The following is a 25,331-nucleotide window of genomic DNA, read 5'->3' on the forward strand; positions in this document are numbered from 1 at the left end:
CATTCACTGCTTGCGGCCCTATTTCTCGAGCCAATAAAAGGCCAACAAAAATACTCGCCTCTTCGCCACAAAGAAATTTCTCTCATTCTTCTTCTTCGCTCAGCTCCTAGAAGAAAGGGCGAAGAATCTCGCTCCTTGAATTTCGCTTTGCCATCGATTCCTTGTGGTAAGTTTAGGTTACTCTCAGATCTCTGATCTCTTTAAATCTCGTCGTTTCTCCCTTTTCTTCATCTTAGTTTATTGATCTGTTTCACAGTCTAATAATATATAACCAAAGGTGAAATGATATGATAGTCTCGTGTTCTAGATCTGATGGTTTTTCGTGCTTATTTCCGGATTGAATTGAATCTAGATCGGGGGTTGAGTGTTGATGTTTTGATGTAACAGATCTGTCTTATGATTCTTCGATCTGCTTGTGTAATCCCAGAAATGTTTTGAATCTGTTGGTTTTATTTGATGTCATTTTGTTACTGATGTATGGATCTGTTGTGCGGACCTCATTGACGAAAATTTCCTGCTTCTGAATATCATCATGTTTTTGTTTTTGCGTCGCATCATTTCACAGGGTGAACATTAGATGGATCTGTTATTAGATCTCATTTATAGCTCAAACGTGAAAGTCGTATCTGTATAGCTGATTTATTAGAACACAAATCCAATGTTTTCAGTCATGGCTTTTCATTACTTTTTTGTGTTTTCAAAATTTCTTGTTGCTTCCTGTAGCTTTGCTGCAGTGTACAGCATAATCCATGTTGTATTGTTCACTGAGTGTTGTTTACTTTTGCAGAGGTCAAAATGGTTGATCAGACTCAGCACCCCACGATTCTGCAGAAGGCTTCTGGCCAATTCTTGCGTTCGAGTGTTTCTCAGGACCTTGTTGGTTATTCGTCGGCTTTCCAGAGGCCCGCTACATACCAAAGGCATGCAACATACGGAAACTACTCCAATGCTGCGTTTCAGTATCCTCTTGCAGCTGCATCCAGGATTGCAACACCTGCTTCCCCTGTGTTTGTCCAAGCTCCAGGAGAGAAAGGTTTCTCTAGCTTTGCTATTGATTTCCTGATGGGTGGTGTTTCCGCTGCTGTGTCAAAGACTGCTGCTGCTCCCATTGAGCGTGTCAAGCTCTTGATTCAAAACCAGGATGAGATGCTCAAGGCTGGTAGGCTCTCTGAGCCCTACAAGGGTATCGGTGACTGTTTCGGCAGGACAGTTAAGGATGAGGGATTTGGTTCTTTGTGGAGAGGAAACACAGCTAATGTCATCCGTTATTTCCCCACTCAGGTTGGTTAAGTTTCACTTCATTGGTCCTAAAATATGTCTACTACTATGTGATGCATTGGTTACTGATATATCTCTCACTTGCCAGGCATTGAACTTTGCATTCAAAGATTACTTCAAGAGGCTTTTCAACTTCAAGAAAGACAGGGATGGATACTGGAAGTGGTTTGCCGGTAACTTGGCATCTGGAGGTGCTGCTGGTGCCTCATCCCTTCTCTTTGTGTACTCTCTTGACTACGCACGTACCCGTCTTGCCAATGACTCTAAGGCCGCCAAGAAGGGAGGTGAAAGGCAGTTCAATGGTCTTGTTGATGTCTACAAGAAGACCCTCAAGTCGGATGGTATTGCTGGACTTTACCGTGGATTCAACATCTCTTGTGTTGGTATCATTGTCTACCGTGGTCTCTACTTCGGACTGTACGACTCTTTGAAGCCACTTCTCCCTGGTGACATGCAGGTTTGTTTGTGATCTATCTCTTATGTCCATAAACTGACAAAACTAGAGAGATTCTGATTCTGCATTGTTTGTTTTCTAATATTGTTATCTCTCTTTCCTTTCTGGACATTTCAGGACAGCTTCTTCGCTAGTTTTGCCCTTGGATGGCTCATCACCAATGGTGCAGGTCTTGCATCCTACCCGATTGACACAGTCCGTAGAAGAATGATGATGACGTCTGGTGAAGCCGTCAAGTACAAGAGTTCGATGGATGCCTTCCAACAGATCCTGAAGAAGGAAGGAGCCAAGTCTCTGTTCAAGGGTGCTGGTGCCAACATCCTCCGTGCCATTGCAGGTGCTGGTGTGCTTTCTGGTTACGATAAGCTGCAGTTACTTCTTCTCGGAAAGAAGTACGGATCTGGAGGTGCCTAAGTACTAATCCGCCACTCACCACCATAAAGCCTTCGGCTTTTTTTTTCTTTTTCTTGATTTATTGCTGTTTCAGACTTATTAAAAAATCAAAGATGTTGATGAAATCTTTTGCTATAAAACTAGAGAGGAGCAAGGGGGAGTTTTTTCTTATTGAAATAAATTTTGTATGGGAAGGAGATTTTCTCCTTCGAACCAATTTTCGATTTTTTTTTTTGTTTTAATATGATGAGGATCTTTTTCTGAGTTAACTTATGTATTTCTTTGTGATTTGCAAATTTGTTTCCGGTTCTGAAACGTCATAATGTTCTATATATTTGAAGCGTCTGTGGGCTGTAGCCAATTGAATAGTGAATATATTGCAATCGCGCTAGATTCGTTGCTTGAAACGACCGGCCACTCGTCGTCACCTTTGGTTCACGACTCTTTGATTCCTTGAGAACTCTCTATTGTTATGAAGACAATATGCGAGAGTGAGTAAAAATGTCTTTGTAACGCATAGTTTCAGTGAATAGTAAAGCGATAGCTACAATGAGATCCAGACAAGTTCAATTAGGTAGAGCACGTTTCCATAACTACCAAAAGCATAATTACTAATTAGTGTGAGATATGAAAACAAATAGAATTTGCTGTAAGGTTAAAGCAAGCCATAAGCCATATTGCCCATAAGTTTGTATGTTAATATAACTTCTCCAACGACACTAGAATTCCAATTCTGCTGTAAATCCTTTCTCCCCCGTAAATGTTCATTGTGTTCATGATTTGGATTCATGCTTAGGTTGTTTGTTTATGTGGTCAATGACGTGCCTGCACACACACTGCACTCTTCAACCTATTATTTTCTATCCATCGACAAGTTGTTTTTTTCTATTTTGTCTGAATTGTTTTCATTGGCACGATCCGAACACCATTTTGTCATATGCGGAAAAATTAAATCGTTAATGATCCGCCATTAGTCAACTCCGCTTCGCATTATTTACTCGTTCGATCGCTTCTTCTTCTCCGGCGACTTCCTTTCTTTCTCTCTACGAATCTGTAAGCTTTTAATTTTACTCCTTTTCTTATGTCATACTCCGAAATTCGCTTCAGACTACTCGAGTTTTCTGCTTCTCCAGATCTTTCGTTTTTTTTTTTTTTTTTTTTTGTGGTTTGTGGGGTCAAATTGATCTGTGTTTCTGGAACTTGGCCGATTCATCCTGTTCACTCTTTTCCTCGATTGATTCTCATAAACTCGATAAAATTTTGATTGCTGGACCATCTTAGTGTGGTTCTCATTTTGGAAAGTTGCATTGGCTTTGCTTCTGACGATTTTTTCACTTTTTGTTGCCTAACTCTATCTGCAGGAATGAATTCGTGAGTGGTGAGGGGTCCTCTGCTATGTATGTTGGTCAATTTATGCTGATCATCACCTATACCTGAGCAGAAGTTTTGCTTTCTATTTGCTCTTTTTATAGTTTCGATCTTGAATAAAACAAGATGGGAAAAGCATCGGGCTTGCTTCTATTTCTGTTGGGTTTCGGGTTCTTTGTTGTGACATATAATCTTCTGACTCTGATAGTCCACAATAGATCTGGTGTGCGTAATTCAGATGGAAGTCCACTTGTAGATCCTGTCGTTCAGATGCCTCATAGAAAAGTCAAGAACTCCCCAGCACCACGCTTTCATGTTGCCTTAACAGCTACAGATGCACCTTACAATAAATGGCAGTGTCGTATTATGTATTATTGGTATAACCGGAAGAAAGCTCTTCCTGGCTCTGATATGGGAGGCTTTACTCGTATTCTGCATTCCGGTAATCCAGATAACTTGATGGATGAAATACCCACTTTTGTCGTTGATCCTCTTCCCCCTGGTGTTGATCTGGTGAGAATTTTCATTCCCTCTCTTCTCTTCTCTTGCTCTCACTTTGTTGCTGTTTTATACTAAGTTGAGTCAGTCTCTTGTGTTTAGGGGTATGTTGTCTTAAATAGACCATGGGCATTCGTGCAATGGCTTGAAAGAGCTACCATCAAGGAAGAGTAAGTCCTGTCTCCCTTCCCTTCTAACAAACAATTTACTGTTTGCTAATTCTCCTGCTTGTTGTGCAGCTATGTGCTGATGGCAGAGCCTGATCATATATTTGTTAATCCCCTTCCTAATTTGGCTGTTGGAGGATACCCAGCCGCTTTTCCGTTTTTCTATATTACACCGCAAAAGTACGAAAACATAGTCAGAAAGTACTATCCAGTGGAGATGGGCCCTGTAACAAATATCGACCCCATTGGCAATTCTCCTGTTATTATAAGCAAGGTGAGATTGATTATCTGTGCTATAAATGATTGTATCTGTCTCACTCACATTTGACTTGGCCCCCAAAGATTTCTAGAGGCGTTTAGCTATATGTGATGTTGGTGTCCCCTGAATATGTGGTTTGTTCTATATATGCATTTATACTTGATGTTGACTTGAATTTTCTTTCTTATGCAGGAATCACTTGAAAAAATTGCTCCTACATGGATGAATGTCTCGCTGACAATGAAAAACGATCCAGAGACTGATAAGGCTTTTGGATGGGTGCTGGAAATGTTAGAACCGGAAACAAAAATCTCTACTCAATAAATTGGCTCCTCGTTGTTTTTTGAATCCCATCATTGTTTTCTGATCTTCTGTTTTCTGTTCGATAAGGTACGGTTACGCAATTGCATCTGCTCTGCATGACGTGCGGCACATACTTCGGAAGGATTTCATGGTTCAGGTAGGATTTAACCATGCATGTGCTGATTACTATTAATGATATCCTTTTCCATGTCAGTTTGTTTTTGATAATTTGTCTTGTCAAAGTTACAAAATTATTTTCTTTGCTCCGTGTTTCTAAGTGCTCTTACTATATCTTTCAGCCTCCATGGGATCCGTCTACCAAGGACACGTTTATCATCCATTACACTTATGGATGTGACTACAACATGAAGGTGATTGCTGTTTGACTCGAGTGCTTAATTTTATTCTTGGCAGATAAATAGAGAACAGAATTTACATCTTGAGTAATTTGTTTCAAGTATTCTCTCTCAATACTTATGCAATCTCGTGGTCATTCGTTTTGGCTTAGTTAATTTAAGTTTTCTTATTAGACGCTACTGAGTTTTGTTGCAACCTTATACAAGGTCCTTAAAGTAGGATGTTTCAGTGATCTGCCATCAGAACTCCATGTTAGTTTTACTTATATCTGTTTCATAATGCATTCTAAAATAAGAACATTACCGACTGTTAAATACAGGGTGAGCTGACATATGGCAAAATAGGAGAGTGGCGATTCGATAAGAGATCACATCTGCGAGGTCCTCCTCCGAGGAACATTTCCATGCCGCCTCCTGGTGTTCCGGAAAGTGTGGTATGTTTATATATACTTACCACTCAATCTAATCCTATATATACAACGCCAGACTGTGAATGACTTGTCTAAATACTTATATGGTTGTTGTGTTTGTGGTGGTGGTGATGCAGGTGACTCTTGTGAAGATGGTGAATGAAGCTACTTCCAATATCCCTAATTGGGACGCTGTCTAACTTACATATCCACAAGACACAAACAATAGGGAGGACCCTAACGAATCCAATACAGCATGTTTTGCCAAATGAATACTTTTTATTTTTTTATTTTATTTTATAACTCTTACATCCTTCTTTCAGTTAAATGATGAACTCAAAGTAAATTATGAAAACTGGTTTGAGACAATGTTTAAGAGAAATCGTTAGATGATAGTTAGATGGTGAAGACACATCTTCCATAATCATTCCTAGAAAGAGAGCAGCACTATTTCTTTTGGTCACAGAAAAGAAGAAAAAAACCATTTCTTTTGGTTCTAGACTCTAGTTACTAAACTAACGGACCAATGTGTCCAACTAGACGGAGTTAGTAGTTCCGTCAATCAGCCTTTTTATCCATGAATTTTTCTTTCCTTTAATAAATAAATAAATTATTGAAAAAAAAAAACAATTCGTTGTCTATCTCCTCCCTCAACCCCAGAAGATAAACAGTCTCCTCATCTTCTTTGAGCAAAAATGGAAGTCGCTCTTCTCTCCTTCTCTTCTTCCTTGTCTCCTCTCTGCCACAACCGAACTTTAACCTTACAACCCAGAATCTCCAAATCTTCAAACCACCCTCGTCTCCCGGTCATCAGATCCGCCGTGTCTCGTACCAAAAAGGAAGAAACCGTCGAGACCGTCAAGTCCCATCTCGAGAACTGCCACCTCCTCGCCGCCATCAACTACAAAGGCCTCACCGTGAAGCAGTTCCAAGACCTCCGGAGAACTCTCCCCGACACGACAAAGCTCGTCGTCGCCAAGAACACTTTGGTCATCAAGGCCATCGAAGGCACCAAATGGGAAGCTCTCAAGCCTTGTATGAAAGGCATGAATGCTTGGCTCTTTGTCCAAACCGATGAAATCCCTTCCGCCATCAAACCCTACCGGACTTTCCAGAAGGAGCGCAAGCTCGAAGACAATGACTTTGCCGGTGCCGTCTTCGAAGGTAAGTTTTACGCTCCCGACAATTTCAAGGCTCTCGAGACCATGCCTACTCGCGCTGAGATCTACGCTAAGATGCTCGGAGCTCTGCAAAGTCCGGCCATTAATCTCGTCTCTACTTTACAAGCACCGGCGATTGAAGTTATCATGGTGCTCAAGGCTTATGTCAAGAAGTTGGAAGACGAGAGTAATGCATAGTTGAAGTAAAAGCTGTACTAAATCTCAGAAGAGAATGTAATGTACCCGCAAAGCAATTCAATTTTTTGTTTAAGACTCGAGCAGCAACTATTATTACAGGCATTGGGTTTTATTGAAATGTTGTTTATTAGAGTGCTCTCAAGCTATACCCTGAGATGGGTCTTGTTCAGATGTACTTAGAAAGGATAGACTCAACTACTCCTTGAGCTATGGGGTGGTAAGTTTCTCGAGCTTCTGCAAAGACCTGTTTCGCCAGCTGCTTCTCTTCGGTTCCACCAGCTTGTGCAAGAGCAGTGAAGAGTGGACGCAGGTACTTCATCCTTCCTACCGCTTTTAGAGTTTTCTCCACTTCCCCATGGTACTCTCTGCACTTGGATGAGATTGCAAGTTGCAGAAACGACACCTTCACTTCGTAGTCCTTTGATTCTGCTAGTCTGTACCGCTTGTCCAAGGCCATCACCTGTTTCACCATTAAGCAAACTAGGTGTTAGGCATAGCTTTGGAACCTGATTTCCAATTCTTCCTCTATCGATCTTCCACTGTCGATTACAAATAAGAAATAATCCTAAGAAATTGTTGAAGAGATCTCCTAACCATTCCACAGCTAAGAGCCTAATCGCCAAATACCCCGACAGCCTGTTTCTCCTCTACTTGTACTAATCCAAGAATAACTTTAATCTAACTGTTAATTAGTCTGTCGTGGACTTAATGCACATTGGCTAAACTCTCTTTTTCTCATCATCTTAGAGGAAGGAAGGAAGTATAAAGACTACCTGAGAAGGTTCACATGATTTAGGAAGATTCTCCAAGTACAGCTCCCATTCCTGTCCGTTCCACTCAGCAACCTCTTCCTCACTTGGCATCTTTCCTTGCTTAAACTCTTCTGCCAGGGATATGATCTTTGTGTAAATGGTTGAGACTGGCTCATATGCATCTTCCGGTATGCCAACGCCCTCAGTCCACAGATGTAGGTTGATCTCTTTCTCTATGCCAGGGATGTTTGCTTTCAGGAATTCGAGAAATGTATCTGTATCGATCGACTTGAACTTGAATGTAGCAATGTATTTCTTGAGGAAATCGTCAAAAACAGTCCTTCCAACCTGAAAGTTTTCCAGTAAATAGATGACCGTTATTGGTAACATTACATAAGAAAACACCCAAGTAGAAGGTGTAATACGTATTTTAACTAGATGGCTACACAACTAACCTGGCGTTCAATTCGCAACACAAATTGGAAGCCTTTTTCATATGGAACCTGAGAATACACATCATCTGGATCAACACCTTCTTGTTTGTTCTTCAGTTTTGTGCATTCCAAGTTGTCTTTAAACCGTTCCATTTCGTCGTTTAAACCCCTCCAACCAATGCCAATGTTCAAAGTAGCTCTATCTGCCCCTTGAACAACCTCCACAATTCTCCTCTCTGCGTATGTTGTAAATCCCTATTCCCATGAACAAATTAAATAAACTTTTTTCTCATCAACAAGGCAAACTCTAAGTACGGATACACAGATTAATCCATATCCCCTAAACCAAACTCTTAAGCTTTTTGTATTCCTATTTCTAGCTAAAGAAAGCGAAAGCACAGGACAATTTAAAGCCTAACACAGTCTTTTTTTAAAAAAAAAGCATAAACTGAGGCATAGTAGCTTAGGAAATCACAAGAGCATTGATTGGAATCAAGAAAAAACCTCATTCAACCAGAAATGTTCGTTGTTGATGTTGGTGATCAAATTCCCAGTCCAGCTATGTGCGAGCTCGTGGGCAACAACTTGAGCACCAGTGGCGTCACCTTTGATCACAGTGGGAGTCAGGAAAACCATTCTTGGATTCTCCATCCCTCCATAAGGAAAACTCGGAGGCAGCACCAGCAAGTCAAATCGTTCCCACTCGTAATCGCCAAACAGCTTCTCCCCTTGCCTGATCATCTCCTCCGTCCCTTCAAACTCCATCGCAGCCGCATCAAGAACTTCGCTGGCAGCTGACTCTGCGTATACCCGAGTCCTTGGTCCCACTTCCCGAAACCCTAACGCACCTACCGCAAACGCAAAAAGATACGGCGGTATAAGCTGTTCCATTACGAACTCTTCCACGACCCTGTCCTCGGCACACCACAGCGACGAACCCAGCGACCCTTCCTCGAGATGTTTGGCCTCCTCGAGAACCGGAAGCCTACGGCGGACGTGGCGGGCCGACATGACGGCGGAGAGAGAAGTCGGTATGTTCATGACGACGTCGTAGCGGATCCTGGCGGCAGGCGTGTCCTGGCAAGGGAAAATGGATCTGGCGTGAATGGCTTGGCACTGCGTGTAGACATAGGGATGCGTTTTGGAGAAGGTCTGGAGCGGAGATAGCCACTGGAGAGCGGAGGCTGAAGGAGAAGTGGAGTAGACGAGGAGCAGTGAAGACTGACCAGAGAGGCTAACGACAATCTCGGTGCCTCGGATTGGATCCGGGTTTGTGGAGACGTGGAAAGGGAGGCGTTCGAGAGTTTGGGGATCAAGGACCATATCGATGGAAATGCAGCGGGAATCGAGGGAGAGGTCGCCGGAGAAGGCGGAGGAGAGAGAGAGGAGTGCGGAGCCATGGATGATGGAGGTGTTGAAATCGAGGTAGAGGGAGAGAGCGACATGTGTGGTGAGAGGATGAGAGGAATCGGTGAAGGAGTGGGGATCAATGGGTGCCATAGCTCAGTGACGAAATCGGAAGAGCAAAGTTTGGATTTACGCTTTAGGGTTTTTGAGAAGATTTCAGGCGCAGTTTGAGAAGAATTGGACAAGTGAAGAAGGAGAGAGCATAAATAAAGCGGGAGAAAAATAAAACATCAATTAAATGGAGAATCATAATAAAGTGGGAGTGTTAAAGAAAACGTTTAATATTTGGAATAATATATGATGATAATTTAATTTTATTCGATCTCATTTTTAGCACATTATATAATTTGTGGATGACTATTGTGTATGTGTTTCCTTCATAAAAAACCAGATACGTATTTGTTGTGTTGAAAGTCTTGGCTGTAAAAGAAAAGTAGGAAGAATCTGAAGAAACTAAATACGTATTTATGAAAAACAGACTTAAAGTTTGCTATAATAATGATTGATGATTACTGCAAGCATCATGGTATTCAAAAGCACATAAACATCATTAGTGAGAAAACATGACTATGTAGATTTTGTTACCTCAATTGTTGTTTATCTCATCAACATCTCACCATTAGACTCCATGCCCAATTGTTGTGTAAGTGAATTTGCACAAGGTCCATCAAAATTTGAGGTCCATTTTCTATCATAGAATTGTTGACCAAAAGCCTTTTTTTTATGGATCATAAGCAAAATATTATATATTATGGCAATAATCAAAGCCCATTTCATATGATAGCTCTTGGCTTTGTTTACCATTGACTCGGAGGATCTGACTAGTTGTGAAAAATTTCAAAACAGGTTTGGAGATGCAAAAATAAAATAAAAAAACATAAGGAAAGTCAAATCCAATGACTAAGCAAGAGATCCGCAAGAGGTAAAATATTCCAAAATCTGAAATGGTGAAATAAATGAAATTTTTAATCAGTTGTGATGTTTGCTTATGTGAAGACACAAATTTACTAAGATAATTCAAAGGCAAAGAATTCTATCAGGAAAAAGTCAAGAAAATCAGTCTCTCAGTGGAAGACAAACGCATGAAAAGACTTACGATCAAGTGCAATTAACCTCCAAGGTAGAGTTACTACAGGAAGACAAAGAAGATATAATGATTCAGAAAAGTAAAAGAGCTATTTCCGTAATAATAATTTTCTTAGGGACCTTAGTGGTGCATTATAAATCTGATGGCTGACAAATTACTCTGTGGACAGGTCAGAAAGCGGGTTCTTGGCTCAACGCCAAAGGCACCAAACCGTCAAAACCGACGAACCAGAACTCGACTCACCTACTAACTAGACCTTCCTCCCCCAAAAAATATTATTAAGTAAAAAAATTAAAAAAATCATCATTTCAGTATAAAACCCTGAAGAAGAACCTTTTTCACATTTTCTTACATTTTTTTTTTCTTGCTCGACTCAAACGTGTCTGATTTCCCAGCAATTTTTTTGATCTACCTTTCAAAAATTCTCCTTTTCTACTCCATGGATCTGTTCTTCTCTCCTTGATCTGGATCGACTTTGTTTTCCCGGACATATGTTCTGAGGAACTCTCTCTCTCTCTCTCCTTGTCTTCAAGTGATTGCCTTTCACACTCCCTCTACTCTCTGATCTCGAGACCAGAATTTTTTTTTTTTTTAGGGCTTTCTCATTTGAGCTCTAATGGTGGGGAGAATGAAGGTGCCTTGTTGTTCCGTGTGCCACACGCGGTATAATGAGGACGAGAGAGTTCCTCTATTGCTTCAATGCGGCCATGGCTTCTGCAAGGATTGCTTGTCCAAGATGTTCTCCACCTCTTCCGACACCACCCTCACTTGTCCCCGCTGCCGCCACGTGTCCGTTGTCGGGAACTCTGTCCAGGGCCTGCGGAAGAACTACGCTATGCTTGCCCTCATCCACGCCGCATCCGGCGGCGGAAACTTCGATTGCGATTACACGGACGATGATGACGAAGACGGCGAGGATGATGGAAGCGACGATGATGGAGCTGCTCGTTCCGCCCGAGGATTCCATGCCTCCAGCTCGCGTAACAGCTCGTGTGGTCCGGTGATCGAGGTCGGAGCTCACCCGGAGATGAAGCTGGTGAGGCAGATTGGGGAGGAGAGCAGTGGTCCCGGAGGTGTTGAGATGTGGGATGCGACTGTTGCAGGCGGCGGTGGAAGGTGTAAGCACCGTGTGGCGGTGAAGAAGATGTCTTTGACGGAGGAAATGAATGTGGATTGGATGCAGGGACAGCTTGAGAGCTTGCGGAAGGCATCGATGTGGTGTCGGAATGTTTGTACTTTCCATGGGGTAGTGAAGATGGAGAGATCTCTTTGTCTCTTGATGGATAGATGCTATGGGTCTGTTCAGTCTGAGATGCAACGCAATGAAGGCAGGCTCACTTTGGAACAGATCTTAAGGTTCCTCTTTTGCGTATACTTCATGCCTAATCTCTTGCTTTACTTTCATCATTTCTGTGCCTAAAGTTTCATACTTTATTATCCTGTCTCCTTATTGGAAATTACTAGACGAAACCCGACTTGTTCTTTTTTTCCGTGATTGCTGTTAGGAAGATCTAGGAATTGCGCTGATTTTCAGATTCTAATGAAAAAAAGCAACCAAAAAACCTTGCTCTCACTTGCTAAAATAACACTAGTTTTGGATATTCTTGTGCTGAGCTTAGTTGTCATCTCTCTTTGTCATTACGAGCTGCGGCCACTTTTCATTTTTCAGTGGAGAAACATTTTGATTTGAACTAGTCCTTGCCTGTTTTAGTAGTGGAAGCCTTGAGTCTTGTTGTTGGAAGTCATCTCCATGGTAGGATCATATGTAGATCAATTGAATACTTTCATTTTGGGATTGTTAAATGAAAGAACTGAGTAAATGAATGATCTTTGTATTCTCCTTCTATAGGGTACTCATGATGCTTTACTTTTTCAGTGACCAACCTATGTATTACTCCATTGCTCTTGTCTTGATATTAAACTTTCACCAACTGTAGATATGGGGCTGATGTTGCTCGAGGGGTTGCAGAACTCCATGCAGCAGGTGTTATATGTATGAATATAAAACCTTCCAATCTTCTTTTGGATGCAAATGGCAATGCTGTGGTTTCTGATTATGGGCTCGCTCCCATTTTGAAGAAGCCAACATGCCAGAAAACTCGACAAGAGTTCGAACCCTCGAAAATCACACTATGCACAGACAGTATAACACTCAGTCCACAGTACACTGCGCCAGAGGCTTGGGGGCCAGTGAAAAAACTTTTTTGGGAGGATGCAAGTGGTGTATCTCCAGAGTCAGATGCATGGAGTTTTGGCTGCACGTTGGTAGAGATGTGCACTGGCTCCACTCCGTATGTGAAGCCTCTTCTCACTGCATATTACTTCTCGTGTTTTGTGTCCGCCAATGTGCTAACTGTCTCTTATTTTGCAGGTGGGATGGTCTTAGTAGAGATGACATTTTTCAAGCTGTTGTGAAAGCCCGGAAAGTACCACCTCAGTATGAACGTATAGTAGGTGCGGGAATTCCTCGAGAATTATGGAAAATGATTGGTGAATGTCTTCAGTACAAACCATCGAAAAGACCAACTTTTAATGCGATGCTTGCTACATTTCTTCGTCATCTACAAGAGATACCACGCAGCCCTTCAGCAAGCCCTGATAAGTAAGAGTTAGAAGTCTTTTTATTGCTTCACAGTAAAGAAGACCCTTTCACTTGTGTTGAACGGTTCTAAATTAATATAGCATTAGTGGCTAAGATTGCTTGTGTCACTCTTTCACCTAACGATTTTATAAATCATGTATGATGTAGTGGGTTTACCAAAATATGTGGAGTAAACATTGTAGAAGAAACTCGTGCGACTAACATGGGGGTCTTACAGGATAACCCTAACAACCTACATCGGGTTGTTTTGGAGGGGGACTGCGAGGGTGTAAGGTTGGTATCTGTTAGGAATTTTATGTTGATCCTTTTGATTTGACTAGCTATAAACAACTTTTTCTCAACTACATTGGTTTGATTTTGTTTTGGAGTAGAAATATACTAGCAAAGGCTGCAGCTGGAAGCGGTGGAAGCTCTGTGCGATTTCTATTAGAGGCGCAAAATGCTGATGGTCAGTCTGCTCTTCACTTAGCTTGCAGACGTGGCAGTGCCGAACTTGTAGAGGCTATATTGGAGTATGGGGAGGCGAATGTGGATATTGTGGACAAAGATGGGGATCCTCCTCTTGTCTTTGCTTTAGCAGCTGGTTCTCCACAATGTGTTCATGTTCTCATTAAAAAGGGGGCTAATGTCAGGTCCAGACTGCGGGAAGGATCAGGCCCGTCTGTTGCTCATGTTTGTTCGTACCATGGCCAACCTGATTGTATGCGTGTAAGTCCCTGCTCCCGAGGAAGTTATCAGTCACTTTAAAGCTTCCACTGCATGTTCACAAATCCTCCACTTTTACGAAGTATATTAGAACTTAGGCTACTCTTATATCGACTATTTGTTAACGGTTACACTTTGCTTATTGATACTATTAATAGGAATTGCTGGTAGCTGGAGCTGATCCAAATGCAGTGGATGATGAAGGTGAAACTGTGCTTCATCGAGCTGTTGCCAAGAAATACACAGATTGTGCCATTGTTATATTGGAAAATGGGGGATCTAGATCAATGGCCGTTTCAAATGCAAAGTTCCTGACGTAAGTACAGAACTGAACTCTTGTATGCTAGCTATACGCCACCATAAGATCAGACACTGACTAGGTTATTACTGGGACTTTTTACAACCAGTTCTGATTACAGAAACTGACTCTATTTTTTTCTTCGTTCTTATTCTCCTATTTTGCATCTACGTTAGAACTTATCATGATTAGTAGCATTGTCCCCGTACTCCTTAAACTGACTCTTAAAGTGATTTATGTGTTATCATTCATGGTTCTTCTCGTTCTTTGGAAAACATATTCCATTTGTAAACCTATGTTTCTGTTGTTTATGCTATAGATCTTATACTTTATTTTTGTTTCAGACCGTTACATATGTGTGTAGCAACATGGAATGTTGCTGTTATCAAGAGATGGGTGGAAGTTTCCAGTCCAGAAGAAATTTCTCAGGCAATTAATATCCCAAGTCCAGCTGGCACTGCTTTGTGTATGGCTGCTGCTATAAGGAAAGATCATGAAAAGGGTATGTATGACGATATCTCTGTTGTCCTGTGCTTTTTTTGCAATGCCAATTTTGGCATATAGGACCTTTGTATTATGAATATCTGATCTTTTGTGTGTGGACGTCTAAGAATTTTTATCTTTTATTGGTTAGACACGATGGTTGCTGCCATCCCTATATGATACAGATATTTTAAAACTACATTGCCAGTGGGTTTTTTATGTAGTAAATCTAAAAGACCAGTTTATAGTTTTGTAAACTATGGAAAAAGAGTGTTATGTGAATTTTTCCCTGCTATTTTTTACAATTGTGTCGCGTCATTGTTGGATGTTATGTATATATCTTTTATATGTTGTATAAATCAGTTTACTTAGCATGTATACTGCTGCAGAAGGTAGAGAGCTAGTCCAGATATTGCTTGCGGCTGGGGCAGATCCGACTGCGCAAGATGCTCAGCATGGTCGAACAGCGTTGCATACTGCTGCTATGGCTAACAATGTGGAACTTGTGAGAGTAAGATTTCCTACCAATAATGTAATAAAGTTGATGTTTTAAAGGGGAAGAATAGTATTATCTTTTGTCAGTGTTGATAGATGTGCTGTTGCGGAGCACCAAACATTTCTTAAATCTAAGAATTACACGCTTTCCTATCAATGCTGTGAATAATATATGGTGTGAATTGAAAGTTGTAGAGGTAGTTATTGAGGAAAAGCCGAAGAATACAGTGCCAAGTATCTTCAGTGTTGATAAACTTTCGTACATTTCACTCATATCTTTCGTTTGAATTATTATATTCTGCCTTACAGCCAACTACGTTTGTCTAATTTGATAGGTCATTCTCGATGCTGGTGTGAATGCGAACATCCGGAATGTTCACAATACAATTCCCCTTCATATGGCTTTGGCCAGAGGGGCGAATGCCTGTGTTAGCCTACTTCTGGAGTCTGGTTCGGACTGCAATATAGAGGTAATAGTGCAGGCTTCCGTAGGTTTTATGAGTTATTTGTTATCGGCAGTCTCCTTTAATGCCAAGACTATATTATCTTATCCTCGTGCAGTCAGAGCTGGCTTTCAATATGTGCTGTTTTTATCTTGTCACTTGACTTGTCTTCTTCTGTTTTCGTTATTGTAAGGATGATGAAGGAGACAACGCATTCCATATAGCAGCAGATGCGGCAAAGATGATACGTGAAAACCTTGATTGGTTAATTGTGATGCTTAGGAATCCTGATGCTGCTGTGGACGTCAGAAACCACAGGCGAGCACTAATTTTATGCTATTTTAAATATGAAATCGTTGAAATGAATGAGTATACTCATTGCACGGGGGTAATGTCAGTTTCCTGTCAGTGGTTGTGAAATCCACTCACACAAAATTTACTTCAGATGCGAGCATTTTGACCATCGCCTGTTCCTTCTATGATCATAATTAATATACTTTTTGAATAACAGTGGCAAGACAGTACGTGACTTCTTAGAAGCCCTTCCAAGAGAATGGATTTCAGAGGATCTGATGGAGGCGCTATTAAAAAAGGGAGTTCATCTATCACCTACAATGTGAGGACTCTTCTGAAATCTTTCCGCTGATATGCACCTCTGCACAGATAACTGACGCTGGTTTCAAATTCTCAGCTATGAGGTAGGGGATTGGGTGAAGTTCAAAAGAGGCATAACAACACCCGTACATGGATGGCAAGGTGCTAAGCCTAAGAGTGTTGGGTTTGTGCAAACCATTCTTGAGAAGGAGGACATGATTGTCGCATTTTGTTCTGGTGAAGCTCGTGTGTTGTCAAATGAAGTTGTTAAGTTGATTCCATTGGACAGGGGCCAGCATGTAAGACTCAGAACAGATGTCAAAGAGCCAAGGTTTGTAAGTGCTTTCCTTGTAGTATGCTTATTTTCTACGCCCGATATCTTGGATGAACATTTTCCTCTTTGTCATGTTTGTCTTTCTGGTCCTGAACAATTAATTAAGCTTCAGTCTAAATCATCCAAAACCATCAAGTTGGCGCTACAAAAGCTGTTAGAAATTACGGTGTAATTCATTTACCGAAGTCATGACTATATATGGTGTTGATTGCTTTTTATTTTAGGTTTGGTTGGCGTGGCCAATCACGTGATAGTGTTGGCACTGTTTTATGTGTTGATGAGGATGGGATCTTACGAGTTGGTTTTCCTGGAGCATCTCGAGGCTGGAAAGCTGATCCTGCCGAAATGGAACGTGTGGAAGAGTTCAAAGTCGGGGACTGGGTCCGTATCCGTCAGAATCTGACTTCAGCAAAACATGGTTTTGGATCTGTTGTCCCAGGGAGTATGGGAATTGTTTATTGTGTAAGGCCAGATAGCAGCCTCCTGGTGGAGTTAAGTTATCTTCCAAATCCCTGGCATTGTGAACCCGAAGAAGTTGAGCCGGTTGCTCCCTTTAGGGTAATAAACTATAATGTAGATTTCTTAGAAGTAGTTCTTACGGTCATATCAGAAGTTCAGTCCAACAATTTTCTTAATATTATAGATTGGTGATCGAGTGTGCGTAAAGCGGTCAGTTGCCGAACCTCGATATGCTTGGGGTGGTGAGACACACCACAGCGTTGGCAAAATTAGTGAGATAGAGAATGATGGTCTCCTTGTAATTGAAATACCAAACCGACCTATACCATGGCAGGCAGATCCTTCGGACATGGAAAAGATTGATGATTTCAAGGTAAAGCTGGTTTTCTCATGGAGTCACAAGGATGAAAAAATTTGGTTTTTTTCTTTTTTTAAAAAGCATCTCAGTTAGATCTGCAGCATCTCAAGAGCTTTCATTCTCTTAACACTGAGTCTTTGTACCACGAGCAGGTTGGTGACTGGGTAAGAGTGAAGGCGTCAGTGTCTTCGCCGAAATATGGATGGGAAGACATTACTCGAAACAGTGTTGGCGTGATGCACAGCTTAGACGAAGATGGTGATGTGGGCATAGCGTTCTGTTTCAGGAGCAAGCCTTTTTCATGTTCTGTGACAGATGTTGAGAAGGTTGTACCCTTTCATGTTGGGCAAGAGATTCATATGATGCCATCTATCACCCAACCACGACTTGGATGGTCAAATGAGACTCCAGCAACTATTGGTAAAATAATAAGAGTCGACATGGATGGGACTCTGAGTGTAAGTTTCTGAAATAGATCATTTCGTAGATTGATTGGGCTGTCCTTAGCTTTTTTCGTTTTCAGGAGTAATTCATAATCGAGTGTTGTGTTTGTTTCTGTTCTCCTGTAGGCGCAGGTGACTGGTAGACAGACATTGTGGAGAGTCTCACCTGGTGATGCAGAGCTGCTCTCAGGTTTTGAAGTCGGTGATTGGGTGCGCTCAAAACCAAGCCTAGGAAACAGACCAAGCTATGACTGGTTTAGTGTAGGAAGGGAGAGTATTGCCGTTGTTCATAGCATACAGGAAACAGGTTACTTGGAGCTGGCGTGTTGTTTCCGGAAAGGAAGATGGAGTACTCATTACACAGATTTAGAGAAGATTCCAGCTTTGAAAGTTGGCCAGTTTGTACATTTCCAGAAAGGCTTAACAGAACCAAGATGGGGCTGGAGAGGAGCTAAGCCCGATTCACGAGGCATCATAACAACTGTTCATGCTGATGGAGAGGTAAGGGTTGCTTTCTTTGGATTGCCTGGGTTGTGGAGAGGAGATCCAGCAGACTTAGAAGTGGAGCGTATGTTTGAGGTTGGAGAATGGGTAAGACTTAGAGAAGGTGTTCCTAGTTGGAAGTCCATCGGACCAGGAAGTGTTGGTGTAGTGCATGGAGTGGGATATGAGGGAGACGAGTGGGACGGAACCACTTCAGTTTCGTTTTGTGGCGAGCAAGAAAGATGGGCTGGGTCTTCTTCACATCTAGAGAAAGCAAAGAAGCTTGCAGTCGGACAAAAAACTCGGGTCAAACTGGCAGTGAAACAGCCTAGGTTTGGGTGGTCAGGCCATAGCCACGGGAGTGTAGGAACCATAGCAGCCATTGATGCGGATGGTAAGCTACGGATATACACACCAGCCGGCTCTAAAACGTGGATGCTAGACCCATCGGAAGTGGAAACCATAGAAGAAGAAGAGCTCAAGATTGGGGACTGGGTTAGGGTAAAGCCGAGCATCACAACACCCACTTACCAATGGGGAGAGGTGAACCCTTCAAGCATAGGGGTGGTTCACAGAATGGAGGATGGGGACTTATGGGTATCTTTCTGTTTCCTAGACAGGCTATGGCTTTGCAAAGCCGGGGAAATGGAACGTATAAGGCCGTTTGGAATTGGAGACCGGGTAAAGATAAAGAACGGACTGGTTACACCTCGGTGGGGTTGGGGAATGGAGACACATGCAAGTAAAGGACATGTTGTGGGAGTGGATGCAAACGGGAAATTGAGAATAAAATTCCTCTGGAGAGAAGGCCGGCCATGGATCGGTGATCCTGCTGATATCGTTCTAGATGAACCTTCTGGCTGAATCTCCCAGTTGTAAGATTATGTTTTGAATCTGGAAGATTGATCATTAGGCTATGCATGAGGCTGCTATGTGTGCATTACATAGACATAAGAGCTCCCTAAGACCTTGTGCCAACAGGTAATCTATCTATCTCTTAGTCTCTCTGATGATGATTTATTGATATTTTTGTTAATAAAGATAAACTATAGAGTGGTAGGAGATATTTAGGGTGTATCATCTGTTATGTCTAGACACGACTTTTTAAAAATCTCACATCTCTTTTTGTTTATATTCTCGTTTGTATGTTCTTTTTTTGTATAAAATAATGAATCGCATGTACGGACGGCTTTCTTTAGTATTAACAAAGTCTATTGAGTGGCTTAGCCCAAAGTAGCAGTATATTACAGGAACTAAGTCGGATGTGCTAAAGAAACGAGCCTCTCGTTCATACAAAAACTCGTATATTTTTGTAAAATTATGAGAATTTAGAAACTTACGTTTTTCACCAAAAACTCTTTTTTTTTTTCTAGTGACTGTTTGTAGTCATATCATACGTTCGAATGAAGAATAGAAATGACTTCCTTTAAGATAGCGAGCTCTGTCCCAGTGTCACCAAGGTCTATTTTTATTTGGATAAATTTTTATTATCCGGTAAAAGTAGAGTAAGAATGCTTTTAGGTGATAGTGTTACAGTAAAGATTGTGCTGTTTACAAAATCGCAACAACTATACACAGAGAGCTACTTTACATTACATGATTCTTTATTTGTCCCCTGACAACAATGGCTCCTTCAACGGATTGTTGGAGGACTGAAGATCACTGTATGATGATGAATTGTTGTTATTCCCATACCTTCTCAAGAAACTTGGTTTCTTGTCTTCCAAGTTAGAGCTCTGTACGAAAGTAAGGCACACCTGTACGGCGTCGTGTACTCTCACAAAGTACCATTCTTTTCCAACAAGCTCCACCATTCCTGATCTTGCTATCGTCATGTGAACATCTTTGTTCGGATTTGAAATCGCTAGCTGAATGTCCCTTGTTTTGTACTCCTGATACAATTCTTTCAAGGCTTCCACCGCGCTCGAGTCTATGTGAGTAACAGCTGCAATTGTTTGTATTTTGTTCAGGGACTCTCTATTCTCTTTAAAAACATGAATAATTGAGATTCAACATTAAATTATAGGGCCTTACGAGACATTTCCAGGATAACAAAAGAGATTCTCTCCACCTTTGGTCCTCGGGTTGTGTATTTGTCAACAGCAACTTCATATTCTCGTAGTCTGCACATTTCAATAAAAGAAAAAACGGCTCGTTATTCTTTCTATTGATTCACACTACAAGGAATAAAATTGCCACCCGCACCTGTCCTTGATGTAGCTTATGTTGGCAAAGTAAATAGGAGAATCGATTCGGACAATCACAATCCCATTGTATGTGTAAGCCTCTGGATACTGCTTTATGTTTCTGTACACGGTGGTGCCTGGAAGACGACCCAAGACAGCTACCAGGAGAACAACCAAGATACGAAGTGAAACCTAAGTTAGTAAATAGGCACTCTCAAAATGCATGTGACCGAGAGGCAATTGAACAGAATTCCTCTTACCAATGTGAGGGTTTGCAGATTCGTGGATAACGAATGCTAGTGAAAAACCAACCTAAAATTGAAAGTATTGCAACTGCGTGAGTACTTAGAAGGCTTTGCAGAATTCACATATATACACACACTAGTTAGGTGAATCTGAACATACTAAGAGTCTCTAAAACTCACACCAACAAGGACACCGATCTCTATTCCTAAGAACAAAGTCGTGGTGCTAGTGATGATCCAAAGAGTAAAATCCCTCTTGTCCACACGCCACAGAAAGATAGCTTCATCATAGTCCACCTATAGGCAAACATCCGGAAAGTGTAAATAAGAAACCAGAAGCAATATTCATCTTCGCTCTCTGGCAGGTGGGTTTACTTGAACTTACCAAGCCACTAACAGCAGAGATCACTATTGCTGCCAAAGCACACTGTGAATTCGAGAGAGATAAGCAACAGAGTGAAAGTTAGAAGCCAGTAGCTAAATTAGCAGTTATCCAAAGTTTCAGAAAGAGCAGCAAGAAGCCAGTAGCTAAATTAGCAGTTTTCCACAGTTTCAGAAAGAGCAGCAAGTAGTGGAAACTGAAGTATTCATCACAGGCAAACAGACCTGTGGTATGTATTTAAACACCGGTGTCAAAAACAGTAGAGAACATCCAATGATGATTCCCGTTATAATTCCTGATAGGCCAGTCTTAGCTTCACTTTCATTATTCACAGCTGACCTGGAAAAGGATCCTAAATTTTGCATTCAGGACGTTTACATATTCGTTAACTTAAAAGACAAATTGTATAACACTAATTTATATTGGAAAAATTATATACGGATTCGTCAATTGTTAATGGTTTTTATCATCTGAAGATAACGTACCTGTAGCTGGGTATGCGGAAAATAATGAACCCAATATATTTGCAACACCAAGACCAAACAACTGTCAATTGAGGGGAGAAACAGTTTAGCTTTCAATGAAACGGCGTAAAAGAAGACGAAAAAAGAACAGCAATATTGTCTACAGCAAATGGGATACTACTTATTTTTCTTCAGTCAACCAGAATACCTCTGAATTTGAATCCAACTCATATCTGTTTTTTGCTGCAAGTGCTTTGGCAATACCCACAGACTCCTGGAAAAAAAAAAACATGTAGAACTAGTTCATTAGGAAAAACAAAACATTAAATCAATTGATATGCGTTACTGCATCCGAATCTAAACAAGAAATTATATTGTTTTTTTTCCTTAGAAAGTCAGATAGCCATCTCCATCCATTGATTGACAGGCGTTACTTCATCCAAATCTAAACAAGAAATTATCTTCTTCTCTTTTGCCATAGGAAGTCAGATAGCCATCTCCATCCATTTATAGTTTCTAATGATTAGGTTCAGCAGCAATTCCCATATGCCCACCCGGATAAATGTAATGATATTGATGTCTCACCAAGATGGCAACACCAGTAATGAGAGCTGATGTTGGAAGCAATGTTTTCGCATGATCAAAACTTCTTGGGAAAGAAAATGATGGGAGGCCCTGAGGTATTTCTCCAACCTGAAACATAGTAGATTTTGCTATTACTGCAAACACTTAACCACTATATAGCTCAACAATGAAGCTACAGTATATATAGTTTCGTTCTTCAGTGATCTGACCAGAGATATGGAAGGCGGATGGAACACTTTTGCAATGGTTGTACCGAGCACGATCCCTGTGAGTGGCGCAGCTGCTCGTAAGAACTGAAGTTCCTTCCTTGCTTTACCCTGCCATGAAGCACCATGACCTTATTATCACACTAATAAAGGAAAGTTCTGTTTCCCTGGTAACACTGGAAAGAACAAGGCTCATACCACATGCTTCATCACTTGAAGGATCACTAGAATGAGAGATCCCATCAAGAAAGGTGGCCACTGAAACTACAAAAAGGAAAAAAGATCCATCTAAATAAACTGCGAATAAGTAGAAACAAAAGACTTTCTTTTCCAAACTGATTCATCAGTAATAGTCATGATATACAAGCAAAATCTTCATAGCATGATGATCAAAAATAAGTCCGAGCTACATGTGGATATAGGGAAAGCCATATATACTAAAACTTATAACCAGGTATTGACAGTCCTCGGGAGCAATGGGTAGAAATAGAATATGCAGATCAAAATATAAAGAGGTGGAACAAACAAAATTTCTCAGTCTAGATCAAAATTATAGAACCTTAGCCAAAGAGAAGAGTATTTTTTTCCTTCGCTGTTCAAATATGGAAATGGAAGTTTCACCTTATCAGCTCCAGCTATTATGCTCTCTACTAGTGGCACAATCTTACTGCTCCTGGCAATGCTATACCCCAGGAAATATTTCACTTGAGACAATCCAATCACAATGGCCGAAGCACTTGTAAATCCAGATATGACCGAGTGACTTATGAAACGAATAAGCCATCCAAGCCTGGAAAACACAAACAAGGGGCATGCTCAGGACACAGCAATAAATAGAGGACTTTTGATTTAAGGGATAACACTAAAAGCCCGCAGAATAAAGTTAAATGAGTAGCAGTCAAAGATCATAAACGGTTTCCCTTCTCTGAATTCCAAAGATACTAACCTTAAGAGCCCCATGATGCACTCCAAGATTCCAACCAAAAGAGCCAACAAAATGGCAAGTTCGATATGTAGTTCCTCGGAAGAATCATCGATTCCGCCCAAAGCATTAGAGACAAGAAGAGACACCAATGCTACAGGTCCAATTGCAAGCTGACGGGATGAGCCGAATACAGCATAAACAAATATCGGCACAAATGATGAGTCTGCAATCAAAAGTTATAGAGCTAAAATCAAGCTTGACATAATTATGCATTTCTTTTAAATCAAGACCGCAAGAGTTCGTATGAGAATTAAAACTCACATAGACCGTAAATCGGTGGCAGGCCAGCTAGTTTTGCGTACGACATTGCCTGGTCAAATCCATCAAAAGTTAATTCAAATCGAACAGTGCGCATTCTTACTGAAAATCTCAATTAAAGTAATCTCTTAAGATTCACCAAAGGAAAAGGTTGTTTTGATGATTCCAGCTTCCTTAAGCTTCAATCAGAGGGAAAAGAGAAAAACCTGGGGAACAAGCATTATACCGACGGTGACACCGGCCATGAGATCGAGCTTAAAATACTCGTTCCATCGGTAAGTTCGAATCCAACGGAAGCAAGGGAAGAGAGTATCAATCCAATCGAGGAGGGTCATGCGCTTGAGATTGGCGGTCCATCCGGAGAAGATATCGTCGAAAGGGATGGAAGGAGGACGAGCGTCATTGGAGGTGTCTGGATGCTGGAGCGGGATGACCTTGACGGGTCGGGTCTGACCGGGAAGCTTCGGGGAAGAAGACGAACCGCTACCAGTCCCGGATCTTGAAACAAGGCTCGTCAGGTCCTTCACGCTGAGGGATGCGTAGGACATGGCTATACGCGCACCTTTGGCGCAAACTTTAGAATCCGTTGATGATGATGAATGATGAGAAAGAATGAAAAATATATCTCTGTCAAAGTGCAATCGTTTCTTTCATTTCCACGAGGGAAAGAAAGCTTTACTCTAGTGGTGGTCAATTTTGTTTCAGCTTACCTGACATTTTTTTATTTTTTTATTTATTTTTTTAATAACCAGCGAACACCTTCCTTGGAAAAAAGAAAAACAGAAAATTCTTTAAAATTTGAAGGATTTTAGATTGCATTTAGTAAAAAATAAGTATTTAATTTAGATGAATTATTATATTGTTATTAACAAATATGATAAAATGGCATTGACACCATCTCATCTCATGGTTTTTCAATGGGTTAATAATTCAAACTACAATTTCTTTGAACTAAATGGGTAAACTTAACCACTAAACCAGTCAAATAACCTATGAAAACCAATGGATTTCTATGAAATCAGTCTTTGTATATTTCGGTTAGACGATTTAGAAACGTTTATTGACTGTTGGAGACTAAATAAATTGCGTGTGTTTTTTTCTTCCTCAAATCATACAAAACTCTAGTATCGAATTCAGAACGAAAGTGGCGATCGATAGAAATCTAAAGGAAAATCGTATTTTGATCTCACTTATTAAGCCATAAAAAAAAAAAGTTAATAATACGCAGCTGTTAATTTACACAAAGCAATTGTAGGCGAAATATATAAATTAACGTACACTTGTACAGTAAAGTGTAAAACCATTGGAAGCCTAATTAATTTTGTCTTGGTCTTACGATGACGTACGTACTTGATTAGTTTTGTTATCACAATTTTAAATTAGTTGTTATTATTGCATGGTGCAGTTGTTGTCACTTGTTAATTTCGTCACGTTTAAATACTAGAAAACAGTCATCCAATACAAGTGGCTTTCGTGCCAGTAACGACGATTTTGTAATGAGGATGATAAATTATTTAATACCACCGAAACATGGAGGGAATAAAACATGTGTTGGAAGAAGAAAAAAAGATCAGGGTGAAGATGGACGTTAAGCCGTCTAGATCCACGATGTTGATGAGTGGGGTCAACTCTTGTTCCATTAAACTTTCATAAGAGCCAAAAATAGTTAGAAAATAATTCACAAAACAAATCCTGAGGTTTTCAATTTTCACATTCAAAACCATCAGCTTTATTTTTATACATCAAGACTTTTGATTTGAAGAAATCCAACGTTTTGGTGAAGCCATGTTTAAGAAATC

At 40.8% G+C, this 25,331-nt stretch overlaps 6 protein-coding genes across 7 annotated transcripts; 4 read left to right on the forward strand and 2 right to left on the reverse strand.

Annotated features, from left to right (window-relative positions):
• The first annotated feature begins 31 nt into the window (after nucleotides 1-31).
• Nucleotides 32-2,394, forward strand: LOC18018749 (ADP,ATP carrier protein 2, mitochondrial). The gene is made up of 4 exons (XM_006399779.2): nucleotides 32-166; nucleotides 788-1,281; nucleotides 1,367-1,735; nucleotides 1,850-2,394. The coding sequence occupies exons 2-4, from the start codon at nucleotides 796-798 to the stop codon at nucleotides 2,144-2,146; spliced, it is 1,152 nt and encodes a 383-aa protein (XP_006399842.1). The 5' UTR covers nucleotides 32-166; nucleotides 788-795; the 3' UTR covers nucleotides 2,147-2,394.
• A 487-nt stretch (nucleotides 2,395-2,881) lies between these two features.
• Nucleotides 2,882-5,868, forward strand: LOC18018750 (hydroxyproline O-arabinosyltransferase 3). The gene is made up of 9 exons (XM_006399781.2): nucleotides 2,882-3,178; nucleotides 3,487-4,006; nucleotides 4,094-4,161; nucleotides 4,231-4,432; nucleotides 4,610-4,707; nucleotides 4,808-4,877; nucleotides 5,020-5,091; nucleotides 5,397-5,510; nucleotides 5,624-5,868. Exons 2-9 carry the CDS (start codon nucleotides 3,620-3,622, stop codon nucleotides 5,684-5,686), a joined length of 1,074 nt encoding a protein of 357 aa, XP_006399844.1. The 5' UTR covers nucleotides 2,882-3,178; nucleotides 3,487-3,619; the 3' UTR covers nucleotides 5,687-5,868.
• A 232-nt stretch (nucleotides 5,869-6,100) lies between these two features.
• On the forward strand, nucleotides 6,101-6,966 carry LOC18018752 (50S ribosomal protein L10, chloroplastic). The gene has a single exon (XM_006399783.2). The coding sequence runs from the start codon at nucleotides 6,182-6,184 to the stop codon at nucleotides 6,842-6,844; it is 663 nt and encodes a 220-aa protein (XP_006399846.1). The 5' UTR covers nucleotides 6,101-6,181; the 3' UTR covers nucleotides 6,845-6,966.
• LOC18018751 (leukotriene A-4 hydrolase homolog) lies at nucleotides 6,840-9,636 on the reverse strand. The gene is made up of 4 exons (XM_006399782.2): nucleotides 8,535-9,636; nucleotides 8,052-8,285; nucleotides 7,618-7,944; nucleotides 6,840-7,304 (listed from the first exon to the last, which is right to left on the reverse strand). Exons 1-4 carry the CDS (start codon nucleotides 9,528-9,530, stop codon nucleotides 7,011-7,013), a joined length of 1,851 nt encoding a protein of 616 aa, XP_006399845.1. The 5' UTR covers nucleotides 9,531-9,636; the 3' UTR covers nucleotides 6,840-7,010.
• Nucleotides 9,637-10,887: 1,251 nt separating this feature from the next.
• Nucleotides 10,888-19,447, forward strand: LOC18018753 (E3 ubiquitin-protein ligase KEG). 2 transcript variants are annotated; one of them, XM_006399785.2, is made up of 16 exons: nucleotides 10,888-11,880; nucleotides 12,462-12,815; nucleotides 12,896-13,126; nucleotides 13,274-13,399; nucleotides 13,498-13,834; nucleotides 13,990-14,147; nucleotides 14,474-14,631; nucleotides 15,002-15,123; nucleotides 15,443-15,577; nucleotides 15,744-15,868; nucleotides 16,062-16,166; nucleotides 16,242-16,475; nucleotides 16,703-17,036; nucleotides 17,122-17,310; nucleotides 17,448-17,753; nucleotides 17,865-19,447. In XM_006399785.2, the coding sequence occupies exons 1-16, from the start codon at nucleotides 11,141-11,143 to the stop codon at nucleotides 19,083-19,085; spliced, it is 4,875 nt and encodes a 1,624-aa protein (XP_006399848.1). In that variant the 5' UTR covers nucleotides 10,888-11,140; the 3' UTR covers nucleotides 19,086-19,447. The 2 variants fall into 2 exon arrangements, with proteins under 2 accessions (XP_006399848.1, XP_006399847.1); XM_006399784.2 differs by having other exon boundaries at nucleotides 15,005-15,123.
• Nucleotides 19,448-19,673: 226 nt separating this feature from the next.
• On the reverse strand, nucleotides 19,674-24,200 carry LOC18018754 (sulfate transporter 4.1, chloroplastic). The gene is made up of 16 exons (XM_006399786.2): nucleotides 23,739-24,200; nucleotides 23,536-23,584; nucleotides 23,236-23,437; nucleotides 22,911-23,079; nucleotides 22,488-22,553; nucleotides 22,293-22,400; nucleotides 22,084-22,191; nucleotides 21,707-21,772; nucleotides 21,520-21,580; nucleotides 21,259-21,386; nucleotides 21,038-21,079; nucleotides 20,833-20,949; nucleotides 20,668-20,719; nucleotides 20,427-20,565; nucleotides 20,256-20,344; nucleotides 19,674-20,166 (listed from the first exon to the last, which is right to left on the reverse strand). Exons 1-16 carry the CDS (start codon nucleotides 24,078-24,080, stop codon nucleotides 19,826-19,828), a joined length of 2,079 nt encoding a protein of 692 aa, XP_006399849.1. The 5' UTR covers nucleotides 24,081-24,200; the 3' UTR covers nucleotides 19,674-19,825.
• Between the last annotated feature and the right edge of the window lie 1,131 nt (nucleotides 24,201-25,331).

Source organism: Eutrema salsugineum, unplaced genomic scaffold, assembly GCF_000478725.1.
Source record: "Eutrema salsugineum unplaced genomic scaffold, Eutsalg1_0 scaffold_2, whole genome shotgun sequence".
NCBI lineage: Eukaryota > Viridiplantae > Streptophyta > Magnoliopsida > Brassicales > Brassicaceae > Eutrema > Eutrema salsugineum.